General features: G+C 41.1%; 1 protein-coding gene across 1 annotated transcript in view; it reads right to left on the bottom strand.

Moving 5' to 3' along the window:
• utrn (utrophin) overlaps positions 1-22016 on the bottom strand; it is a 215888-nt gene that overhangs the window by 133128 nt on the left and 60744 nt on the right. Inside the window, exons 48-54 of the mRNA XM_084737221.1 lie at positions 21914-22015; positions 21565-21685; positions 20835-21052; positions 19456-19573; positions 18981-19186; positions 17888-18042; positions 16431-16620 (exon numbers count right to left, since the gene is read on the bottom strand). Of these exons, the coding sequence (XP_084593347.1) occupies positions 16431-16620; positions 17888-18042; positions 18981-19186; positions 19456-19573; positions 20835-21052; positions 21565-21685; positions 21914-22015 (1110 nt within the window). The remainder of the gene's footprint in view (positions 1-16430; positions 16621-17887; positions 18043-18980; positions 19187-19455; positions 19574-20834; positions 21053-21564; positions 21686-21913; position 22016) is intronic.

The raw sequence follows: 22016 nt of genomic DNA, 5'->3' as shown, positions 1-22016 counted from the left end.
AAGCCCTGCAAACCTCAAAGATGGAAAAAGCGATTGAAAACTTCTATTGACAATTTCTTCCTCATCCTTTTCCTCTCTTTTGTTCTTGTCTCATCTCTCTCTCCCCAACTTTTCATCCTTTCTTCCCATCTTTTCCACCATCTCTCCATGTCCAATTCCCGCATTTTCTAGTCACAACATCCTTCCTTTTTCATTTTCTGTCCTTCCTCAACTCAGTTTTCCCCCTTTAAAAAAAAACAGTTGGCAGCCATTTTCTTCACCGTCGTGACATGTTTTTCTTCCACTTCTGCCTTTTGAGTCAGCCTCCTTGCTCCCTTTTCAGGGAAGCCAGACTCATCTCCTCCAGGGTGATGAGTGAAAATGTCCCTCTTGTCAGACATTTGGGTGATAACTATGAAATATGCTGAACCAATGAACACCCACACTCGCAGCACTGTAGTAAATCTAATTTGATTCCTCGTCGCGTCTAACAGCTCTGGATTTCCTTTGATGTCTATGGTCCGACGTGTGAAGGTACCACTCAAGCGGAGTTAAAGCTTATGTTGGGCCGTCTTTCACAAACATTTTCATTGCTCACGCTGATCCTCTCCTGTCATCTCTGATCCCTCTCAACTTTCTCGAATATCTCACGTTTGATGGAGCTGTCTCACGGCTAATCTTTTAACCACGTTGTGTGGAGAGAACATTTCTGATTTCACGTGTCTTTTTAGTTTTACCAAAAGCTGCTCAGCATAGAAACATGTCAACATCAAGAATTCCTTTGGGCAAAGTTACGATTTTAGACAAACTCTGTTCGATATTTCTGTGAAGTGATTCTGACGAGCCATCATACCGATGAAACGCTTTTTCCACATGATTTTACTCAGTTGTGTTTCTACTGTGGCATTTGACTCTGACTCCTCTCGCTGACAGTACCCTCCTGCAGATTACAGACTATATATAGCACGATTTATCTTTAATCTCCCTGTGATATAACAGCGGAAACCATTTTCAGCTGCTCTTTGTTTTTGCCGCACCACAGTATTTACCTCTGAGGGCATGCTCAGTGTACTATCCTCCTTTAACCAACACACTGCTATTTCTTTCACCCCTCTCCCTTCTCTCTGGCATCATTTTTGTGCTTCTTCTCCCTCTCCTTTTTTGCCTGTTTGATCCCTCCAACTACCTTAAGGTGCCGCTTTACTTTCAACTCCTTTTCCTCTTTATTTAGGCCACTGACAGCCAAGTTGGGGGTCTGCCCATCACAGAAAATAAGTAAAGTTTATTAATCCCTTGAGGGGAAATTCAATTTTCTAAAAGTGCGACTGCATTTCCAATGTTTTGAGCAAAGAGGTATTCAGGTGATTCCCTAATTAAGGTCTTGTCTGACAAATATTCCTTAATGTCGTCCTAGGCAGGCTCTTAATGGCAACATGTACTGTACTTAACTCTAAAAGATGTATAGTCTGAAAAAGCTTTATAGATTTAAAACACACACACACACACACACACACACACACACACATACTCATGCACAAACTTGCACCCAACTTTGAGTTGTTAAGGTGAATCATGTATGATGTTTGAGTGTGTGTGTGTGTAGTTTCAGTGATGGAAACTGGCCCTCCAAGGATCGGACCCTGCATAATTAGATGTTGCCGTGTGAGAGAAAGCGTTTGATCAATGTTTTAGCAGCATGTAATGATCTGCTTCATAAGCGTGGCATCAAGGCGGGCCCAAGTAGCATGTAAGCCATCTGTCTAAGACTTGAGGAAGCGATGGGCAGAAGGTTTTAGGGAGGATGGGAGGAAAAGAGGGAGAGCATGAATGATTTAAGAGTGGCATGCGAAGAGCAGATGAAGGCATAAATAGAAAGAGGGGGATATGAGCCAGAGCATATGCTAACTTGCTGGCTTACTGAGGGGTGGTATTAGGGAAACGGGCACTGAGAGGAGTGATAACAGAAGAGGAAGAAGACAGGTATAGTCGGAGAGAAGAGTGTGGCTTCTTATTTCTCAGCTAAAAAGCTTGCTTAGTTCCATCAATGTTTTTTTTTTCCTTTTCTGTGACAGTATGAAGAGCCAACAAGGTTGGTTAATTGCTCAAATAAATGTTTGTCTGCACAGAAGAGCCAACATTCAGAAACAGAATGACAGCAAAACAAAGACATTCACTCAGAAGTGACTAAGAGATTTGAGGGCTGATAAATCACTGAAAATGTGCACTGCATCTTCCACAAAACAGAAGACATACAAAACCATTTGGGCTCACTGCACCATGGAAATAAAACAGCAAACCAGTGAGACGTAGCAGGAGCAGACGTTATCTTTCAGAAAATGAGCCACTTCTTTTTAAAGAATTAATTACCCTTGACAGGAGAGGAAAATGGCCACAGGTAGAGGATCACAAAGGAGAAATGAATGAGTGTTAAAAGTCAAGGTGGGTACACAGAAGGGAAAAACCAAAGTGAATTCTGGCTAAAATTTGCATATAATAATTGGGTCAGTTCTTTTCTGATCGTTACTCTGGCCTAATGCCATCGATTGTGTGTGTGACGCTGACTGAGTGAGGGCCACTATGTATCTGAGTGTGTTTGAGCGAGGATTACACTCCGCAATCTCTCCTACGATCTGAAACTGTCATATTTGTCAGCACCTCAGAGAGAAAACACAATATGGACTGTGAGTCAGCACTGTGTTTGTGCGCTTACCATAGATATTGGCAAGGTGGGGACACTGGCGGGGGGCAGAGCTCAGCCCTTGCGCCCCCGCAGATTGATTGTCAGGCTAGGAATAGAAGGAGCAGCAAAGGAAAAATGATTGCACCCCTCATTTTATTTCCCCCACTTAGGTCGCCTCCTGCATCACACCCCGATTCAGTGCGGGCGACAGTGACGGGAGGGTGAGATGGAGCTAGAAGGTCAAAGAGACTTCAAGCTGGCAACAAAAATCACTGCCTCCTGCCTGTCACTGCTGCCAGGTCAGTGTGTCCCCTTTTTTCACTCTTTTTATTCTAGTCTCTATAAATCTCTCAGTAATTTTAACATTTATTTCTACAGCCATACTGCTCTACAGGGACATGATAATGACATGAGGGAGAGAGAGGAAGGAGGGCTAAAATTTTGAGATGGAGTTGAATGCTTAACTACATGGTGTGCCTTTTGACCACTGAACCTGCAGGACATAGTAATCTCTATCCTGCCTCAACTTGGTCCGATCCAGAGCGGGAAGTCTAGGCCAGCCATAGATCATGATGTCAGGTGAGTCAGAGAGCTCTGGCCAAGTCTGCTGTCTGAAAACAAACAAGTCTTCCAGTGCAGCTGGGCATTGCACCTCAATGCCACCTGACTGTGTCTGTGGTATATAGTATAGTATAAAATCAAGTACCGGATTGAAAGTTGTCATTAATTGCTTTTGTCTTGTTTAAATATTATTTGATTTGAGAGTTCCTGATTTAAACGTGCTATAAGTGATCCTGGAGAAAGAAGGTTGACTGTTGAGTCTCATTCCAAGGTTGTCAAATTACAGAGGTGATGGGACAGAGGCTCAACAGTCAACTATCTTACTGACCTGTGATTGGCCAAAGTCTCCTGTCACTTGCTAGATTTTCTACAACCTGAAAACAGAGCCAGGAGGAGGAGCAGAAGTCTACAATTCACACAACAGTAACTAGACATCTCGCATAAGTCTAGTTATTATTGTTTTTTTGCGCAATGACACCAAAAATAAACTGCCTACCCCAGCTTTAAATTAAAATTAAAGACAATGTATATGTAAAGCATTAAATTGTGCAGCAACAGCAGGCAACTCCACATAAACCAAAAGATGATGCTTTTACATTTCTGTTTGCATATGGACTTAACAAATGAGATAAAAACAGGTTAATTTGTGAATTTCTGAGGCGCTGATTAATGACTGTTTTAAACTCTGGAGAGAGCCACGCTACCTGTGCTTCTCTAAGCTAAGCTCCGCTAATCGCCTGCTTGCTCTAGCCATAAAACTTGGTCACTCACTGACACCGGTATTGAATCATTTTCGGTAAAAGTGCCGCTCTACACACCAGAGTGCTAAATATATTGCTGCATACGCTCTCAAATATGATTTATTCTGCTACAAAAGGCAATGATTATTAATTGATAAGGAATTTGTTTACTTTGTGGGCAAAGAAATCAAAATAAAATGCTGCTTTGAGAATTCAACATTTTGATCAAGATATCTAACCAATACAGAATATTGTGAAAACATATTCTAGCCAGCTAAAATTACTGTTATTGCCAAAGGAGTCTGGTTGAGCAAGAGGGAGTGATATCTGGCTTATAACAGGAATTTCCCATTGGCAAGGTAAAGCGGTGAAAATATCCTAAATATAGCACACACTTAAATCGATATTGATTGTTTTAGGTGGGCCTTTTTTAAGTGGTGCTGCTGACCTTGTTAACAGCTGTTAGTTTCCATGCTGGTGCTCCTCTCTGCCTCTCCAAACTGTGGGCATATAAACCAGCATCTAACGTAGGTAATGCTCTGACCATGGACAAGTCCCTCATACAATCTTACTTCAAATAACTAACTAACTAACTAACTAACTAACTAACTAACTAACTAACTAACTAACTAACTATCCCTTAAGCAATGCAGCCATAATATAAATACACATGTAACTCTCCATGGGCAACTTAGTCTGACCATCACATGTTGAGAAGCTGTGTCGTTACAGAGCTTCCAGCACCATAAAGTCTGGCTGATGATACACCACAGACATTAGCAGGTTTAGTCTGCTGTTGGGACCTGCCTGAAAGCCACTAATGGAAGTGTGTGCACAAAATCCATCGATATAGTGCAGAAAAACACAAGCCCAACACACGCATGCATTACTGGCTCAATAAATGGGTTTACTGGATGTGGGTGTGGGAGAGACAAAGTAGTGAGAGAGGGATAGAGGAGAGGCAGGGAGGTTGAAGGACTTTCCCTCCATTTATATTTGCATCTAATAATACAAAATGTGTTTTATTATATATTTTATCTCACTGCCAGGATGGCGTTTGTCAATCACATGGCGAGTTTCTCCTCATCTCCTCCTAATTGAACGGTCAGTTGCTGCAGTAACAGCAATTGAGAGCAGGATAGCAGCTTAACTCTGGGCCGTATCAGTGATTTAAGTGCTATTTCAACTCACCACCCCTGCCAATAGGAAGTCCATCTGCAGTGATTTACGTGTAATGTTGATTGGGAGCGGAATCCCGTCTTCATTTCCTTTTATTGTCCCTGCTTCTCTCCCAATAATGTCTTGATGAATCTAAATGATCTGCATTTATGAATCTGTTTCCACATAATTCTGCCGACTGTGACTCATCACTCAGGCTATCTGCGGAGTAAGTGAGTGTTTGCTTATAACTTGTGCTTGAGTGAGTAAATGTGTGTGTGCATGTGTGCGCGTTTAAAGTGCGAGTGACAACAGGATGGCAATGTGGGCATGTGTGTCTGTAAACCAAATGTGTCTAAACGTGCGTGAAAGAAAATATCTGTGATTTGAGTGTGAGCCAGGTCACAGAGGGGGGGAAGGGAGTGTGGAGGGGGTTATTTGCCTGCACCTGAGGCTTTAACTGCTAATGCTAACACATGCTAATAACCCAGAGGACCCCGGTGGAGCTCAAGGACGGGGAGGTCAGACAGCTGGGCTCCATGCCCATGCCTGAGTCACCTGTCCTGGGGTAGCGGTGAGCCACAAGCAAAGGTAGATGGAGTGTGGAGCCCAAAGGCCGAAGTATTTGTGAGATAAACAATAGGAAAGACGAAGCATGACTCCACATTGTCAGTGCTTTAGGGCTGTTTCTAAAGTGGGTTTTGGCTGGACACACACACACACACACACACACACACACACACACACACACACACACACAGTAGGAGCCGATGCGACAGTAATGAGAGTAGGAGGACACTCCTCAGGAGAGAGGTGGGCCCTTCAGCCAATTCTCAGCTAGTGATTACACACAGAGAGACAGAGCAGAGCAAAAGTGAGGAGATGAAATGAGCTGCCGGGGCTCTTTGTGTGCCTCAGTACGGACTAACCAGGCACGCTACTCAAAAGCCGTAAACTACTCATGTCACAAGCATGCAAGCACAGAAGAACACTTGAGAGCAAGGACAGCACACAAGGCTATAGAAGGTGAAAAGGACCAATCAAGACGTTAGAATGATTCAGGGAGAGTCACATTTATATTTAACGCATTCAGTTAACATTTTAAATAGGAGTGAGTGTGATTCTGTGAGTGGGATAAATATACTGTAAGACCGCACACATAAACAAAGCCTTAGGGAACACTGTATAGATGTAAAATTTCTCTCTAATAGTCTACAACCTCATTAAACATCATTGCTTTAAATTGTGAAAGTGGGAGAAGAAAACAATTTACACACCACATAATAGATGCAATTCTAAAAACTCTTAAATGGCTTTTGCTTGCAAGGACTGCAAAGCTCGGTCATATACATCAACATAATGAGTGCCGTTAAAAGGTGCACACAAACACACATACACCCAAAAGCTACCAGTGAAGCACGATTAAAAGAAAAAGACGACTAAAAGGTTATGACTCAGTGGATTTTATAAACTTCCCATCATTCACAGCTTGGTGAGCAGGGACGGCGGTCACCCTGCTCTGTCCTGCCACTGTTAAGACATAGTGAGGACCAATATGATGGAGGTCAATATGTTTTAGAAGATAAGCTTGGCTTTGCAGCTTAATTGGACTGCCAAAAGTAAAATACAGCCTGTTTGTAATATACAGCCTTCATGTGAGCCTGAGCCTGTTGACAAGAAAAACGTTGACTCAGTCAATCAGTTCAGCTGAATGTTATTTATATGTTTTCAGCCACAGGATGAATACAGTATGCTTCCCAGGAAAATATATTAAATTTAAAGCTTCTCATAATTTCTCACGTACAGTAATTACAGTGGTTAAATTGGATATTAATCAATACAAATCTGCTTAAAGGAAGCCTCTAGTTTATCTAAGAACTCTTTATCCTGAATCAGACAATAGACAGGTGGACGGATTTGGACCAGTGCTGTCCTGAAGCAAAAAGAATAGCCAGACCCCAGAGGTTGAGCCCCAAGCAAATCCATCATCGAGAAGTCACTGTTGCAGTCTGGCAGCCAGTGAACGCACCCCAGGGATGCAGGACAAGCCCGGCATCACTGATTCCCCCCAAGGGAAGGCCAAACGAAGCTGGAATGACTGATGCAACCCAGGGGAGGGTAATCGAGTGTGGAATGACTGATGCCTCCCACCGGTAGGGATGTGATCCAGGAAGGTCTGGCCTCTTAAGGATGCTGATTGAGCTAAATGAGCTAAAGAGCTGAATAGGTTTACAATGAAAGATAGAGCAAATGTTTTTTTGCAGATACTGTACACATGCAGGGCTGCAGAAAGGATCTGATTTCACTTGCTTTGCCCAGAACTAGTTAAACAAGCAGAAAGCAAACCATCTGCAAGATAAATAACTTAAGAAGAGCAGGAAAGTTATTAAAGTCTAATGCTCAGTTTATCGCTCTCTTTCACACTCCATTTTTCATTAAGTATTGTCTTTCTATTCCTTTCTGCATCTCTATTGTCTTAAAAGTAGGACCAGTGAGATTTGACCACGCTGTTTATCAACACCCTAGATAGATCTGTTGTTGTTGTTGTGGCTCGTTCGCATGACATCGAATACTGATGTTTTGGGTTCGTAAAGTGGTCCAGAGGACAGCAAAATAATGACAAATACAGGCAGAGGGCAGGATCTCTGCAGATTTAGCCATCATACACTTCTAGTGGGTCATTAGAGATGACTGAAAGGGATTAAGTTTTTCTACATATTGTTTTTAAGGAAATGTTGCATATTACGATATTTATGAGACAAGAGAAGAAAGTGAAAACTATAAAATACAGTAAAGAGACGTTACCCCTGATCACACTTTGTCAAATATACAAAGAAAGACTGACAAACTATCAAACACATGCAGTAGAAAAAAGGGGGGAGCACTAAAGAGCGATGGTTTTATGGATTAAGGATGGATTAAGTGGAATGTCCACAACATGTTGGTTGAGGCATGATTGAAGCTGGCAAGCAATCAGAAACTGCTCCGATGCACTAGTCTCTCACGCTGTCAAATCTCAACAGCTGGTCCCCTCTGCCCTCTGACTGAGAGCGGGTCAATGTTGTGCAACGCAGGAGAGACAGAAGTGAAGATGAGCGATCAATAATGATCAACAGAGATACAAAGTGACACCAGGTCCACCACACACCAATAGTCGTTTCCTCTGAGGTGAAATCAATAGAGCTGACAAACAGCTCTAACAGGTTACAGAGCGACACAACTGACTTTGTTTTTTCATTAAACATAAAACACAGTCTGTTTATCTCTTTTCAAATGAGTTTGTGTGGCAGCAACATTTCAGCTCTGTGTGATGTCAGCATTTAAAAGACTTCACTACGATAAACTCAGTTAATAACTTTAATTAAGAGACCTAATTGTTCATTAGGGCCATTACAGAGCAAAGTCCCTCATCAATCCTTTGACCACAGAGCAACTCCACTAGAACAATATATCCTGTCAGAACACCTCTCACAAACATAAACCGCAGAAAACACAGTTAATTCTAAAAAAAAACGACACAACAAAAACATAATACACAGACAAACCGATGCAAAAAAAAACACTATACGTACTCACTACAAAACAACACTACACATACTCTTCTCTCTCTTGTTAGTTTGTTTATGCCTGCACCACTATAGAGTCAACTCCCTTCAAAACTGGCAGTATACAGACAAAAATACACATAAAAGTGCACACAAACCACAACACATTTTATGCACAGTTGGAATTGTTATTTGTTGCACAGAAAAAGTGCCAAAAGTCCTCAAGTCAGTGAGGTATATATATTTAAAAACGACATACTGTGGAGGTGACAGAGCTCCCAAAACAATATCGGCTGGAACAGAATGTCTTGACAACCAAATGACTCATGAATAAAAAGACCAAAAATAGAGGAGAAACAATGGATAAGGCAGAGATAGACTACTTGGAGACACTCCTTATTTTTGAAAACAAAAAAAAACAAAAAAACAGGGCATTTACATTGAAAAAATACACATACACAGCAAGAACTTTGTGGCTATCAGATGATAGGCATACACAAACACAAACAGCCTTTACATGAGTAAAAATAGTCTTAAAAACAAATCCAAAAGCCTCAAGCAAGACGATAAAAGTTTTTTGAGAGCAAAGTCAAACCATAAAAAAGAACAACTGCTCACCAACAAGTTTAAAACAAATTTACATCCAATTTAATAAAAAAAAAACAGAGAAAAACAAGAACAGAAACTCTCTCCTCCAGCCTGCTCTCCCTCCTGGAGCCCACATACCTTGCAGAGTTTCTGGTAGCGCGGCGAGGAGATGGCCATCCTCTGGAGCCTGTGTAGGAAGACCACCACTTTCTGGAGGGAGGTCCGGACCATGGCCATCATCTTAAGACTGCTACAAGTCTGTAGCAGCCTGCTCCTGGTCCGCATGCTAGCACTGCCCTACCCCGCTCATATTGTTCTCCCTCTCCCTCTCCCTAGCCAGCCGACCAGACCCCAGCCAAGCTGACGTGATGCGCACACACACACATGCACACAGAGAGAGAGAGAAAAGAAAAAAAAAAAACACACACTTGCAAGCGTACTCAGCTCAGCATGCCCCCATGTGTCGTCACATATACACACACGCGCTACAAACAGCGAGTGCAGCCCCTCTCTCTCTCTCTCCCTCTCTTTATAAACAGTCTCACACAGCTCTCAGCATGCACACACACGCTCTCACACACACACACACACGTACGATGATGCAAGCGAGCAGGACAAGAGGAGACACTCACTTTCTCCTCCACGCGGACATTCACACGCGCAACCCCCGACCGCAGAGCCAGAAGAGAATCAAACAAATCACTTGTGACGGCACCCTGCAGAGTCAGAGGTGGGTGATGAAGAAGAAGGAAGTGAAGGAGAAGAAGAAGATGGAGAAGAAAAAAATGGAGAAGAGAATGGATGGAGAAGAAAAAAAAAATCAACAAGGAGGAGTATAAAGGAAGAGTGGAAAGTGCCGGCAAGCACGCAGGAGAGGAGAGGAGAGAGGAAGGCACGAGTTGCACTGGACGAGAAGAGCTGTTGGTCTTACGTGGTTCACTTTTTACTGCCGCTGATCCGGAGAGAGAAAGAGAGGAAGAGTGTGAGGAAGAGGGGGAGAGAGAGACATGGTACTCCTTTTAGAACACAAAGAGAGAGAGAGATAGCGGAGAAGGACAGAAGGAGAGCAGCGGATCAAAAGCAGAAGAATAAGAGACGACAAACACTGAATTTGTCGTGATGGGAGAAGGACATTAGGCAAAGCATCCGACAGATCAATGAGCGAGAGACAGACAAAAAGAGACAGTGAAAGAGAGAGAGAGAGAGAGAGAGAGAGAGAGAGAGAGAAGCAGCAGTGGTGAGAGAGATGGACTGAGCGAGAAATTAGATGCGCGCACACACAATAGAGTTTCGGAGAGGGAGGAGTTATTCCAGGCGTCCAGGGTTCCTGGAAATAACTGTCCCATTCATTTTCTGTCTTGGCAATGTTAGTGACTGACAGTTGGAGCACTTCCACGGCTCAGACAGACATGAAATTCGTCTGGCTGAATCAAGAGAACAAAAGCTGAGTAAATGCATTAGGAAATATCTGTTTCTTTGATAAAAGTCAATGTGTACTTATGTAGATGAGTTAACAAGGAGCATTTCGGTAAGAAATGTCCAATCACAGACCATAATGCGGAGCTAAATCCAAAACCAGGCTCTGTAGAGATCCAATAATACAGTGTAAATCAGTTGACTTTCCCATTAAGGGTCAATTTTGGATGAATTCAGCAAATTTCCCAATTGCAACATCAAAGCAAATTAATTCGCTACAGCTCTGATTCATGTGACTGGCCCCATCTCCATAGCAAGCAGCTGAGGCTCATGGGTGTCAGAGTGTTTAAAGCCATTTGCCATACCAAAGTGGCAGGAAAAAACAAACAAACAAACAAGCAAAACAAACAAACAAACAAAAAAAACAGTCAGCCTTCGTAACCGTGGTTTGACAAAACCAAAAGCCAGCACTCAGTAGCTTTTTCTGAAGCTGTCATCCGCAGCTCGCCGTCTTCCACACCCACGTTTGTCTTGTCCTCAGTTACCTGAGCTGTCAGTGACAACTGAACAAACTTCATTCAGCGAAGAATACTGTGACACGCATTTGAAATCTCCAGAAAGGTCCATAAAGTGGATCTTACTTTCATTTTTTATTATTCTTTTAGTCTATAAAGTGTCAGAAAATTTGAAAAATGCCCAACACAATTTCACTGATGCTTTTTATCAATAGTCCACACATATCCATATAACAATCTTATAAATCATTACATTTAAGAAGCTAGGACCAGCAATTGTATGGCATTTTTGCTTGGCAGATGAACAACTGATTAACAAAACAGTTGGCAACTAATTTTCTTTCGATCAACTGATTATTGCAGTTCTAGTTACATGTCATAACCCATGTCCCTGTCCACATTTCCTGTCTTCTCTTCTCTGGTGACTATCAAATAAAGGCATAAAATGACCACAAGATAAAATTTAAAGGCGAAATATTAAAATCTGATAGCCACGACTTAAATCTACAATTGTCCTTTAATAATCGAGGAGATTTGGGTATTTCTAGAGTTGTTACCATACCAGAACTTTTATCTTTTTTTTTTTTTTTTTAAACTGACAACGTGCACAAAGTCCTGGTGCAGTAAAAGTCACTTAACACTGTCTGGCTGTGCTCTGCTGCAAGCCAAATTTCAGGCAGGTCAATAAAGAATGAACTGACCTGAGGTCTTTAATGAGCACTTATGTCATTCTTTTAAAATAGTGCTGGCACTTTACTATAATTAATGGATACTGTATCATTTAAAATTCAGGGTATTGGAAAAAGTATTGATACTTTTGACAACCTTACATGTTTCTATGTTGAGAAACACTGTCAATAAATAGGAAAGTTGGAGTAAAGAAAAATATTTCAGACCAGCAGCTGCTCCTACTTGATGGTGTGTGAGTGTGTGTGTATGTGTGAGTGCATAGGAGAGAGGGAGCACATATGTTTGTTGTCTGTTGTGTTTGTGTGGCCCAAATGCAGAGGCTTTCAAAAGATTAACAGAGAAGAGGGAGGCCTTACTGGCAAACTACAGATAAAAGATCATGAAAAAGAAAAGTGAGAGCAAAGTAGAGTGGGTCGAGCGAAGTAGGAGGAAAAGGTCATAAGAAGATAAAGAGCTTTTAAGGCATTTTTTATTGATGCAGAAAACAGCTAAATCTTAAGAGAAAGAAATCTGTTAGATTCAACAAAATACCAGAGAGATGACATCAGAAGACAAAAAGGCAGGAGAAGAACAAGGGAGTCATGTAAAAGCACAGATAGCTGCACAATCAGCAGAGATTATCATAAAGCAGCCGCTTAGCTCCTGAAGAGCTTCTGACCACACAGTATTACGCACAGGTGGGTATTTTAAACCTATTGGTGTTGTCTATGACTCTATCTGTTGACTTTCATCTGACGTGCGGGTGAAAAACACTCTCCTTCTCGCAACCACACTACAAGAGGCATTCATTTGAAGTGAGGATGAAAACCTCTGTATCGCCCAAGAGCAGCACGCTTCACACCGATGGCTCCCCCGTAACTATGACTCATACATTTAAAATGAGCACAAACTGACACACATACACGTATGGTGTACTGGAGCACTACAGGGATTCATTACAAGACGTGGTCTCTTTATACAGATGAAGGCAGAGACTCCAAGGCAGAGAGGAGAAAAGAACACAAACACATGAAGACAAATAAATTCCTTTAAACCAACATGCAGCTTACCTGCGCTGCCGGCGAGAGTAATCATCATTACTCGTGCACAGATATATGCACACAGTCACAAGGAGAGGGGATCATGATGAGCTTACTCAAGAGCTCTGTTTAGACAAGGTTTAACTGGCTACAGCGTCCATTTCAGTCATTCCACAGAGTATCGACTCTGCTTCACAGGGAATTACAAGGGAGAGTGTTTTGTTGGCTCAGTGTTAATGGCACTGACAGTACCAGGTCTCAACTACGAGGCTGTCGGAGGCATGTGTGCGTCTGCTCCTCTCATTGCTATGGTCAACACACACACACACACCCTACAAATCTAATGCCTACAGCCAAACAGTCAAACAGTTCAGCTTGATAAAAGCAGCCCCTCCAGCAGTGTGAACCTTTGCACTTTTCTGCTTGATGCCATTATTGCTATACCACCCACACATTCCAGTCAGAGTTATGATATGATATGACATTACATACCATGAAATGATATGATGATATATAAATGAAAGAAACCATTCACACCTACGTAACTATCCCTTTAATGTCTCTGGCTCTCTTGGACCAGTGCAGATGATGTTGCAAATTAATGAGCAGAACTGCTTTATGACAAGATTGGATTTACACATTTGCACGATCACATTTCCAGAAAATAAACTATATCACAATATACTGCACAGAATATAGACAATACAGTGTAAGATGGCAAACTGTATACTGTAGTATAAGATTTTATCCCTATAAAACACCATTATAGTAAACCACTTTATAGAGACTATGTTTAAAATGTGTTTTAAGTCCCAATCTACTACAGTCTATAAGCAAACAAATATTAATGGAATACTTAAACATGAGTTCATAAGAAGACTGACAGCACTTAAATCCCTGTACAGTCAGTATTTAAGTAAGAACTAGAAGGTGATTATCTTAGCTTAGCATAAAGACTGGATAGCAGGGGAAACAACCTAGCTTGGCACTCTGTTACCACAGTGTATCTTTTCTATTTAATGTGTACACAAACTGAAATTTAATAACAACAATTTGTGGTTTTAGAGAGACTTTGATGCTGTAACTGTTTCCTGTATCATTAGCATGTATACACAGGTTTTGTAAAATGCAGGTAGAACGCTAAAAATAGGCAATTGACACATTTTTGAGTTTGCCTTTTTGTTTTTGTTTTTCTGATGTGTGCCAGAAAGTCTCATGTCTGTGCTGGAAAACAAGAGAGAAAGGAAAGAAAGTCTCTGTGTGTTAAGCTCTCATTTCTTTTGTAGCTTCTAACTGAATCTCTGTGGTTTGAACATTAGTTTTTATCACCTGTGTTGCTGTTTGTATGTTCAGGTTACTGCAGGTTAGTTAGTGCTGATGAAGACTGAACCTTTCCTGAGAGTGGCATCATGCATCTCATCTAAAGAGATGCAGGTGTTATTAGACCTTTTTCACAGCAACCATTTGGATATGAGATCGCAGTTACCCTACTAGTTCATCATTTATCATACATTTATCACACAGGTGTTAACAAAGACACTAATTAAAGTCTTTCCATTAGTGTAGCAGAGTTTTTCCAGTGAAGCTGCATGCACAATAGCAGCACCCTGACTCTGTTTGACCTGAATGGAACAGGGCCTTAATTAATATTAATACCTGTATTCACCCTACTATTTCATATCAAAGTGGCTTTTTAACTTTGGAGAGAGCCAGGCTAACTGTTTCTTCCTCTTCATCTTTATGCTAAGCTAAGCTAATTACGTAATGACTGTAGCTTAATATCTTAAACAGACAAACAAGAGAGTCGTATGAATATCACATATCTTATCTCACTCTCATACATAAATACATTTGTATTTTCCAAAATGCCAGACATTTTTTTATTCATTTGACTCTATCAAAGTTTCCTTTCAGCAAAAGCTGGGGAGTCCTGTGGTCCAGCGTATCATTAGTGCATCCCATATCAGAATCTCAGTTGGGTTTTATTCATAATCCATTCAGCCTCAACATTTTCAGGGATTGTCAGTTAATGTGTCACATTTGTATTTGTCACTGCTCCGAACTACTCACCAACTGTGCGCTTAATATGAAAACAGCAGTCAAAATGACAATGGCCTGTGGCCAAAAACTATGATTGAAGTAACCCGACACTAAACAGTGCAGAACAGTCATTGTGAGTTAAGAAAAGAGTTGGGGAAATAACTCTCTATGTCAACACACGTTCTCTAAGGCCCAGAGTTTGTCTGTGTTTCATTACCCTACTTTGTAGACATGAGTGCCATCCATCAGTCTCGACTCCAACTGAGACAGAAAGATGGAAATGAGACAAAAAGAGGATAAAATTAAAGACAGTGGGCGATGACCAATTCAAATAGATCCACCGATACAGTGGTGTGCCAGTATTTCTTGAGATATCAGCCTTTGACTGACACTTAAATTAAATTTCAACTCAACTCTTTTACATTTACCACAAACTTTTAAGAATAAAATCCAAGAGTATTCAGCATGTGTCCTCTGAAAGTTTGAAAGGGCTTACAGTGGTGGATTAGATTTGATTAAACAAGTGTAGATCACTGTAACAAGCAGGTAATAATCTCAATTTCCCCCCCAACTATAGGAATTTTACGATCAAGACCAAATCCAGCCTCAACAATGAGCTGCAAAACCAAGTAAATTAATTCTCAAAAATCTTTGCGCCATTCATGCAGTGACTCACTGCCATTTTTCTCAATAACCTTGGCCTGTTTTTAAATAATTGGAAATGGGAGTGATAGCACAATGAAACCAAGAATGTTATTATTAAACATAAGCTTTCTGTTATGAAAGATGAATGACATTGCAACATTTTCTCAGGGACAAGACGTTTCTCTAAGGAGCAACAGGGAGCTTATATACACGCACATCAAATCGTTGACCATTTCTGAAAAAAAAAAAAAAAAAAAAAAAAGAGGAGGTTGTGCAGATGAAAGCTCCTAAGTGTATAATCCAAAAGAGACCAGGACAAGACAGACAGGGTCAGCATTTTAAAGAAAGACCTTTCAACTTCACTAGGATGTAAAAAAAAAGAAGCTCAGTGCCCATTTTATCTGTTGAAAGGGTGAGGTGAAGTGAGTTTGGGATTAAAACGTTACATAAAGCATAAGATGATGTGTGTCAACAGATCCCTGAGGGAAGGTCTGGGTAAATGACAAGCTAGTGAGAGGAAGCGCAAACGCATACAAACGCACACACACACAGAATTCCTAAGCAGCACAGGACAAGAGGATCAATGAGCCGCACTCAATGCATACAAGCACTCACCCGCCCTCTGTGTGCCCTCTCATCCGCACCCCTTAAACCAGCAGCTTACACACGGATGCTCCCACACACACCCTGGCCTCAGTAACACTGGTGAAGGATGCGCTAATGAAGGATGACACTGAGATAATAGGCTAGCACCTGTGCATAGATTACACACACACACACACACACACACACACACACACACACACACACACACACACACACACACACACACACAGTATCCCTAAAGCCCCTACCTCCAGTTGTCGCCTCAGCTCCTTCGCATGGGCGGAGTCCTGCGACAGGTCTTCCCTCTGGGAGGCGTCCGCCAGAACGTTGACTGTTGTCTCAGCCTCCTGGAGCCATTTGAGGAAGGACTCCAGCTCCCTGAGAGACATCTGAAGGCCCTTCAGTTCACTGTCCAGCTGGGCGTGACGGTCACTCGCCCTGCCAATCAATAACAATGAACCAAACACGTGACTATGCATGAAAAACACAAGACTGACAAGTTTAACTACTGTAGCGATTAGACTTTGACTATGGACAAAACAGTTTTAGTTTGTTTTCTTGTGTGTTTGTTTGTTTTTCTGTTGAGTTTCAATGAAGTGTTTGAACAAGGCAAGCACATCTCAGTTTGGTAAAAGAAGATGTATAGTTGTATTTTTCTGGTTTATAAGGAAAACAGGTGTAAGAATATGTCCTTTCTTAACACTTTGTGAGTTTATTTTGTTAAAGTTATTGGATGCAGTGAACTTGTATAGCATGGTAGGAATTTAACGTTTGACCAGCAGCTGAAAGATAAAGGTTCAGAATATACGGTGACCAGCTGGAAAAAGTTTACATTCCTAACCCACTGTAGTAGCAGCTAGCATATGATTGAAGACCCCATTCAGTGAAATTCATGTTTTTATCCTTGTTAACGTGTCCTTGTGGCATTTTTCATGTTACAAGGCATATCAGGAGCAAGTATTTCTTGCTTTGAAACTACAGTGAGCAAGGGCAGTCTCAAAAAACAAACAAACAAAAAAAAAAAAACAGATTCAGTCAGGCTGGATATATGACATCATATACCTAAAGAACCAATCTAATTAATTGAGAAGGTGGCGCTATCATTAGTGGTGATGCCCAGCCCACAGGAGAAGTCGGATATAGGTAGTTATCGTGATTAGCAAGCAAAACAAGATTGAAGATGGGTTGAAGATGTGTGGAGAGGGTAGGGTCTATTTGCATATTCATGAAACCTTGAATACTAAACAAAGGCAAAGTGTAGACCTATATGTAAGCCATTTTAACAAGGTATTTAAACTTATTTTGCAAAAAAAAAAAAAACATCATACAAAATTAATTACTTCTTGCAGAACATTTATATTGTTTAAAACATGACTGGAGGTGGACTAAATGCTGACGGCAATAAACATTTCTACACAGCAAACCATTTTGACATGAAATAGTAGAATAAACACTGGCGTTACCAATGATACTAGTTAAGGTTCCATTCCATTCAGGAGAGACAGAGTCAAGGTGCTGTCATTGTGGATGTTGGCTCACTAGAAAGGCTCTGCTACACTACATTGAACTGAAACACATCAGTATCCTTAGTAACACCTGTGTTTACCACACTATTTCATATCAATATGGCTGCTGTGAAAAACGTCTATACTTCATCAGCCCCTCATGTGACACAATCAAACCGAACAGGTGAGTTTCTGTGCACCTATTGTTGATGCTGTTCCAGGCAGCGTTGTGTTTATCTGTGACCTCTTTGATCCTCCTGGTGTCGTCTGTAGAATATTCCTGCAAAAGATGATTGGACAGCTCGTTGAAGGCCGCGACTGCAGCTTGGCCTCGGCCCAGGTCTTGGAGGAACGCCTGTAAAACAATCAACACGGAGGCATTAGGATCATGGTGACACTGAAAATGTGACAGATGTGACTCAACCATGATGTGTCACTGGGAAAGGGTCTGTCTGCACCACTTTTATTAATATTATTTATTTCCACGCCTTGTTTTCTATGTATTCTTGTGGCTTGGTATCTGCTTTAGTTAGATAAATTGCTCTGCAAGAATATTAATGACCTATTGTCCAAACTTAATAAAAATTAATCAAACTTGAGGCACTAAAAACACAAAGGAATTTGTTATTCTGCAGCTCAGCCATCTGACATTGTTATTTTAACCTCTACTTAATCAAGCAGGTTACATAACAACCGACTGGTATTCATGAGGCCAGATTATTATTTTAAATTTAGCATTAGCAAATAAGTCATCCATATATAACCCCCAGGTTCTCTTAACAAAAAGGTACACTTCACTATTTTAAATGGACAATTAGTCATCATTACAGCACCGCAGACACCAGAGGCAGATAGCTGTGTGCTGGATTCTGTTAAACTCAGTTGCCCTCTAGTGTTTGGTTCCTGTAATGCGTCAGAAAAACTCATAAGGCAGAATGTGTTTCCAGAAACTCTCGGCCAAGTCATCATCTCAAATTATAATGATGGATGATGTGGGCGTAGGAATGTTATTAAGGTTCAAAGTGATACTGCAGAGAGGTGATTTATTCATTCCTACCTTGTGCAGACTTATACGAGTGTATAAAGGACCTCTAATAGTTCATGAAGTAAAGTTTGGTTTGGTTGAAGATTTTCTCTCTATTAAGAAAGTGAGCAGACAAATTCCCTGGAGTATATTTCTAGTCTACTGTAATGACAAGGATCCAGAATCACGGTGAATGACCTCAGGAAGGACAGGCATTAGACACCCAGAGGACACAGAGAGAAAGTTTATCAGGGGAACTTTTCCCTAACCTTGCTGTCAGCAAGCTGTTTAGTCAGGGGATCTCTGGACTGCTGGAGAAGGTTGTGGAAACGTCCTTCGTTGTGCCCAATAACAGCTTTCACCTCCTTCCTCTGCTCCTCCCACTGGTTGCTGTGGCCAATCATGTTATCCAGCTGCTGGAGTCGTGCCTCAACACCATGCTGAGTGCTATCCCACTGGCTGCGTACCCTCTCCACTACAAAGACAGATGCACATCAAACAGGAATAGAACAAACAGCGAGTAATGATGATACGTTCAAAACAAGACATTGTTAAGTGATGGGCCCAAACACAAGCAAAAACAAATAAAAAATAAAAACACAGCACACATTTTCAAAACCCCTGAGAGGAAATCTACAAAAAAAAACATGTTTCTGTTGTCTGTGCAGCAGCTAATGTATTTTTTTTATCTTTTTTTTTTTCAAACAATTCAGTAGCTTCTAGTTTGATCATTTTTGTACATACATTTCTCAGTAATGGATGTGCGAACATCCAAATTAGAGGTCTTGTTTTTGATGTTCTGTGCCAGGGTGAAAATGTCCTCTAGCTGGGGGTGACGCTGTTCCAGGTCACTCTTCGTCACCTGCCAGGACGAAGCACAAATGCACACAGAGACATTCAGGCAAAGTGTATAGCTCATAGGATTGTGTTTGTTTAAATGGGTGTGCATATAACGAGAGAGGTTCTGGATGCATTTGTGTCATGGACACTGTTGATACTTGATTTTAACAGGTGTAAATGAGATTGTCATAACCCTAACATGACACCTGTCATAAACACAAAGGAATCTTTATGAATGTTTGTGACTGTTGTCATTAAAGGATCACTTTGGTATTTTTGTCATCCTGGACCCTTTTTTCCTCATGTATTTGTGTCTAAGTGACTAATGGGGTCAACAATTTCTGAAATTGGTCCAGTATTGAGTCAGCTGCTGAAGCTGTCAGAAGGGAAACTGAGCTGCAACATAACCCTTCCAGGCAATTCTGAGCCATCGTGCCAATGAATTGTGTTAGTTTTTGCTATTGACAAGCTCAGATATAAGTGATTACAACATTATGGAAAGGATCACTACAAAGATAGACCTTTTATTGAAGAGTAAGATATATTTTTTTTAACCAGAGATAGACGATTTATTGCTCTTGTCAAACCCACCAGACTCCCTTCACAGAAACAGTAAGTTTATTATCTTAAAACGCCCTTCAAGCTCGACATAAACAAAAGTCAGGAAAAACAATTTTATTTGTCTTTCTCCATTTCAACAATCACCAACTCTAGTTCAGTAAAGATAAACCCCTATTTCACAACTTAAGATCTGCAGATATTCTGGCTGTATATGCCATTTCTCTTCCTCTTGTCTGACTTTTCTCTCACTCCTCTCCCAATATTTTCTCATCTAATGCAATAAATAAAAGGATTATCTCAACCAAACCAGAGGTGGTGATTGTTGGAAGAGTGGAAAAACAAGCCAACGCTATTTTGGTGAGTTTTCTGTCATGTTTGAAAGAGGACGATGGTGACAGTGATAAAATGACTGTTTCTGCAAAGCTAACTTTGTTAAGCTGTCCTATAAATTGGAGGCATAAAAGCCCCACAACTAAAGATAACATTGCAGCCTGCATAAGGCTGCTGGCTGCAGCGGTCACCAATTGTTGTTCCCATTAGTCACTTGAACACAAAAACATGGAAAAATACGATCTAGGTTGTCATTTGGTCAATTTTGTCATTTTTCATGCAAAGTTGATATATTGTTTAATATAGTAATATTGTTTTGGAATCATCATACTTTCCATTAAACACATCCACAACTTCTCTCCTGTCTGTTCTCTCCACTCCCTGTCTCTCACCTGAAGACGCCCCATTGTGGTCCTGATTTCCTCCGTGTCCCCCACAGTGACAATATTAGACTTCAGCATCTGTGTGATGAGGAGAAGCCAGTCTGCCAGTTCAGTGGCGGTCTCGTTGAGGTCGGTGGGCGCCACAGTGTCCGGTGTGTGCGGAGTTTGGTGGTGAGGGTCCTCGCTCACCAGGCTGGCCATCTGCACGGCTGAGGGGACCGCAGACACTGAAGCATAGGAGAAGAAACAGCAGAAAACTCAAGGGAAGTAATGTTGACACACAGAGCTTCTTTAAAAGGAAATGATGCAATGAAAGTTAAAGATGTTAAAGTGGGAGAGGAGGTGCTGTCAAACAGCTCTCAGAGGATGGTGGCATCAAAATAAATCATGATGAATGAGGCATCAGGGCTTGTTTTAGTGTTACACAAACAGGACTTTGTTGCTCACCTCTTATTTGTTATTACATTATGTATTTTCATGCTCCAGACAAAGCAAAGCCAATACGGAATTTCCAAATCTGCCACCTGAGTACTTATTTCCTCTATTACAAGTACATATTTCTATATTTGTCATTTCCTGTTAATTATCCAATATCTCATTTGCTCTGTCTCATTAAAGGCTAAATATCTCATTAGCAGTGCGTGGAGTCATCCCTACGCCACTGATGTATTATAAAGACAGGGTTACAGAAAAGAGAGAAATCATGAATTTAAATAAACGCATTCCAAGATATCTTTACCAAGCTGTTGGTGCTGGACAACATGTTGGTGCTGTGTCCACGGAGAGACGGGTGGCTGGAGAGATTCCCGCAGTCTACCATCCAGAGCTTTCCAATCAGCTGCCAGCTGCTCTACCTTACTCTATATACATGGGACAAATATATAATTAATGACTGAATACAAAATATTAGCAACAGGAAACAGAGTGTATCCATCTTTTAATAAAACAGCTAATTAAACTTCAATAAATTCTAGAAAATTTAATTACTAACGTGTGTTAGTGGCACTTTAACAGTGTGACGTGGAATAATTACATGCTACAATTAGCAGTATTTCTTTATTAAATCATATTACTATGGAAACTGGGACCTTTTCCTGAGGCAACAGCTGCTGTCGTCTCTGTAGCTCTATAGAATGAGCCAACAGGTCCTCCAGGTCTTTCTTTCTGTCCTTCATGGAGATCTCCAGAGCC

This window comes from Lutjanus erythropterus, chromosome 15 (assembly GCF_056507025.1).
Source record: "Lutjanus erythropterus isolate fLutEry1 chromosome 15, fLutEry1.hap2, whole genome shotgun sequence".
NCBI lineage: Eukaryota > Metazoa > Chordata > Actinopteri > Lutjaniformes > Lutjanidae > Lutjanus > Lutjanus erythropterus.
This window is presented reverse-complemented; position numbering and strand designations above follow the sequence as displayed.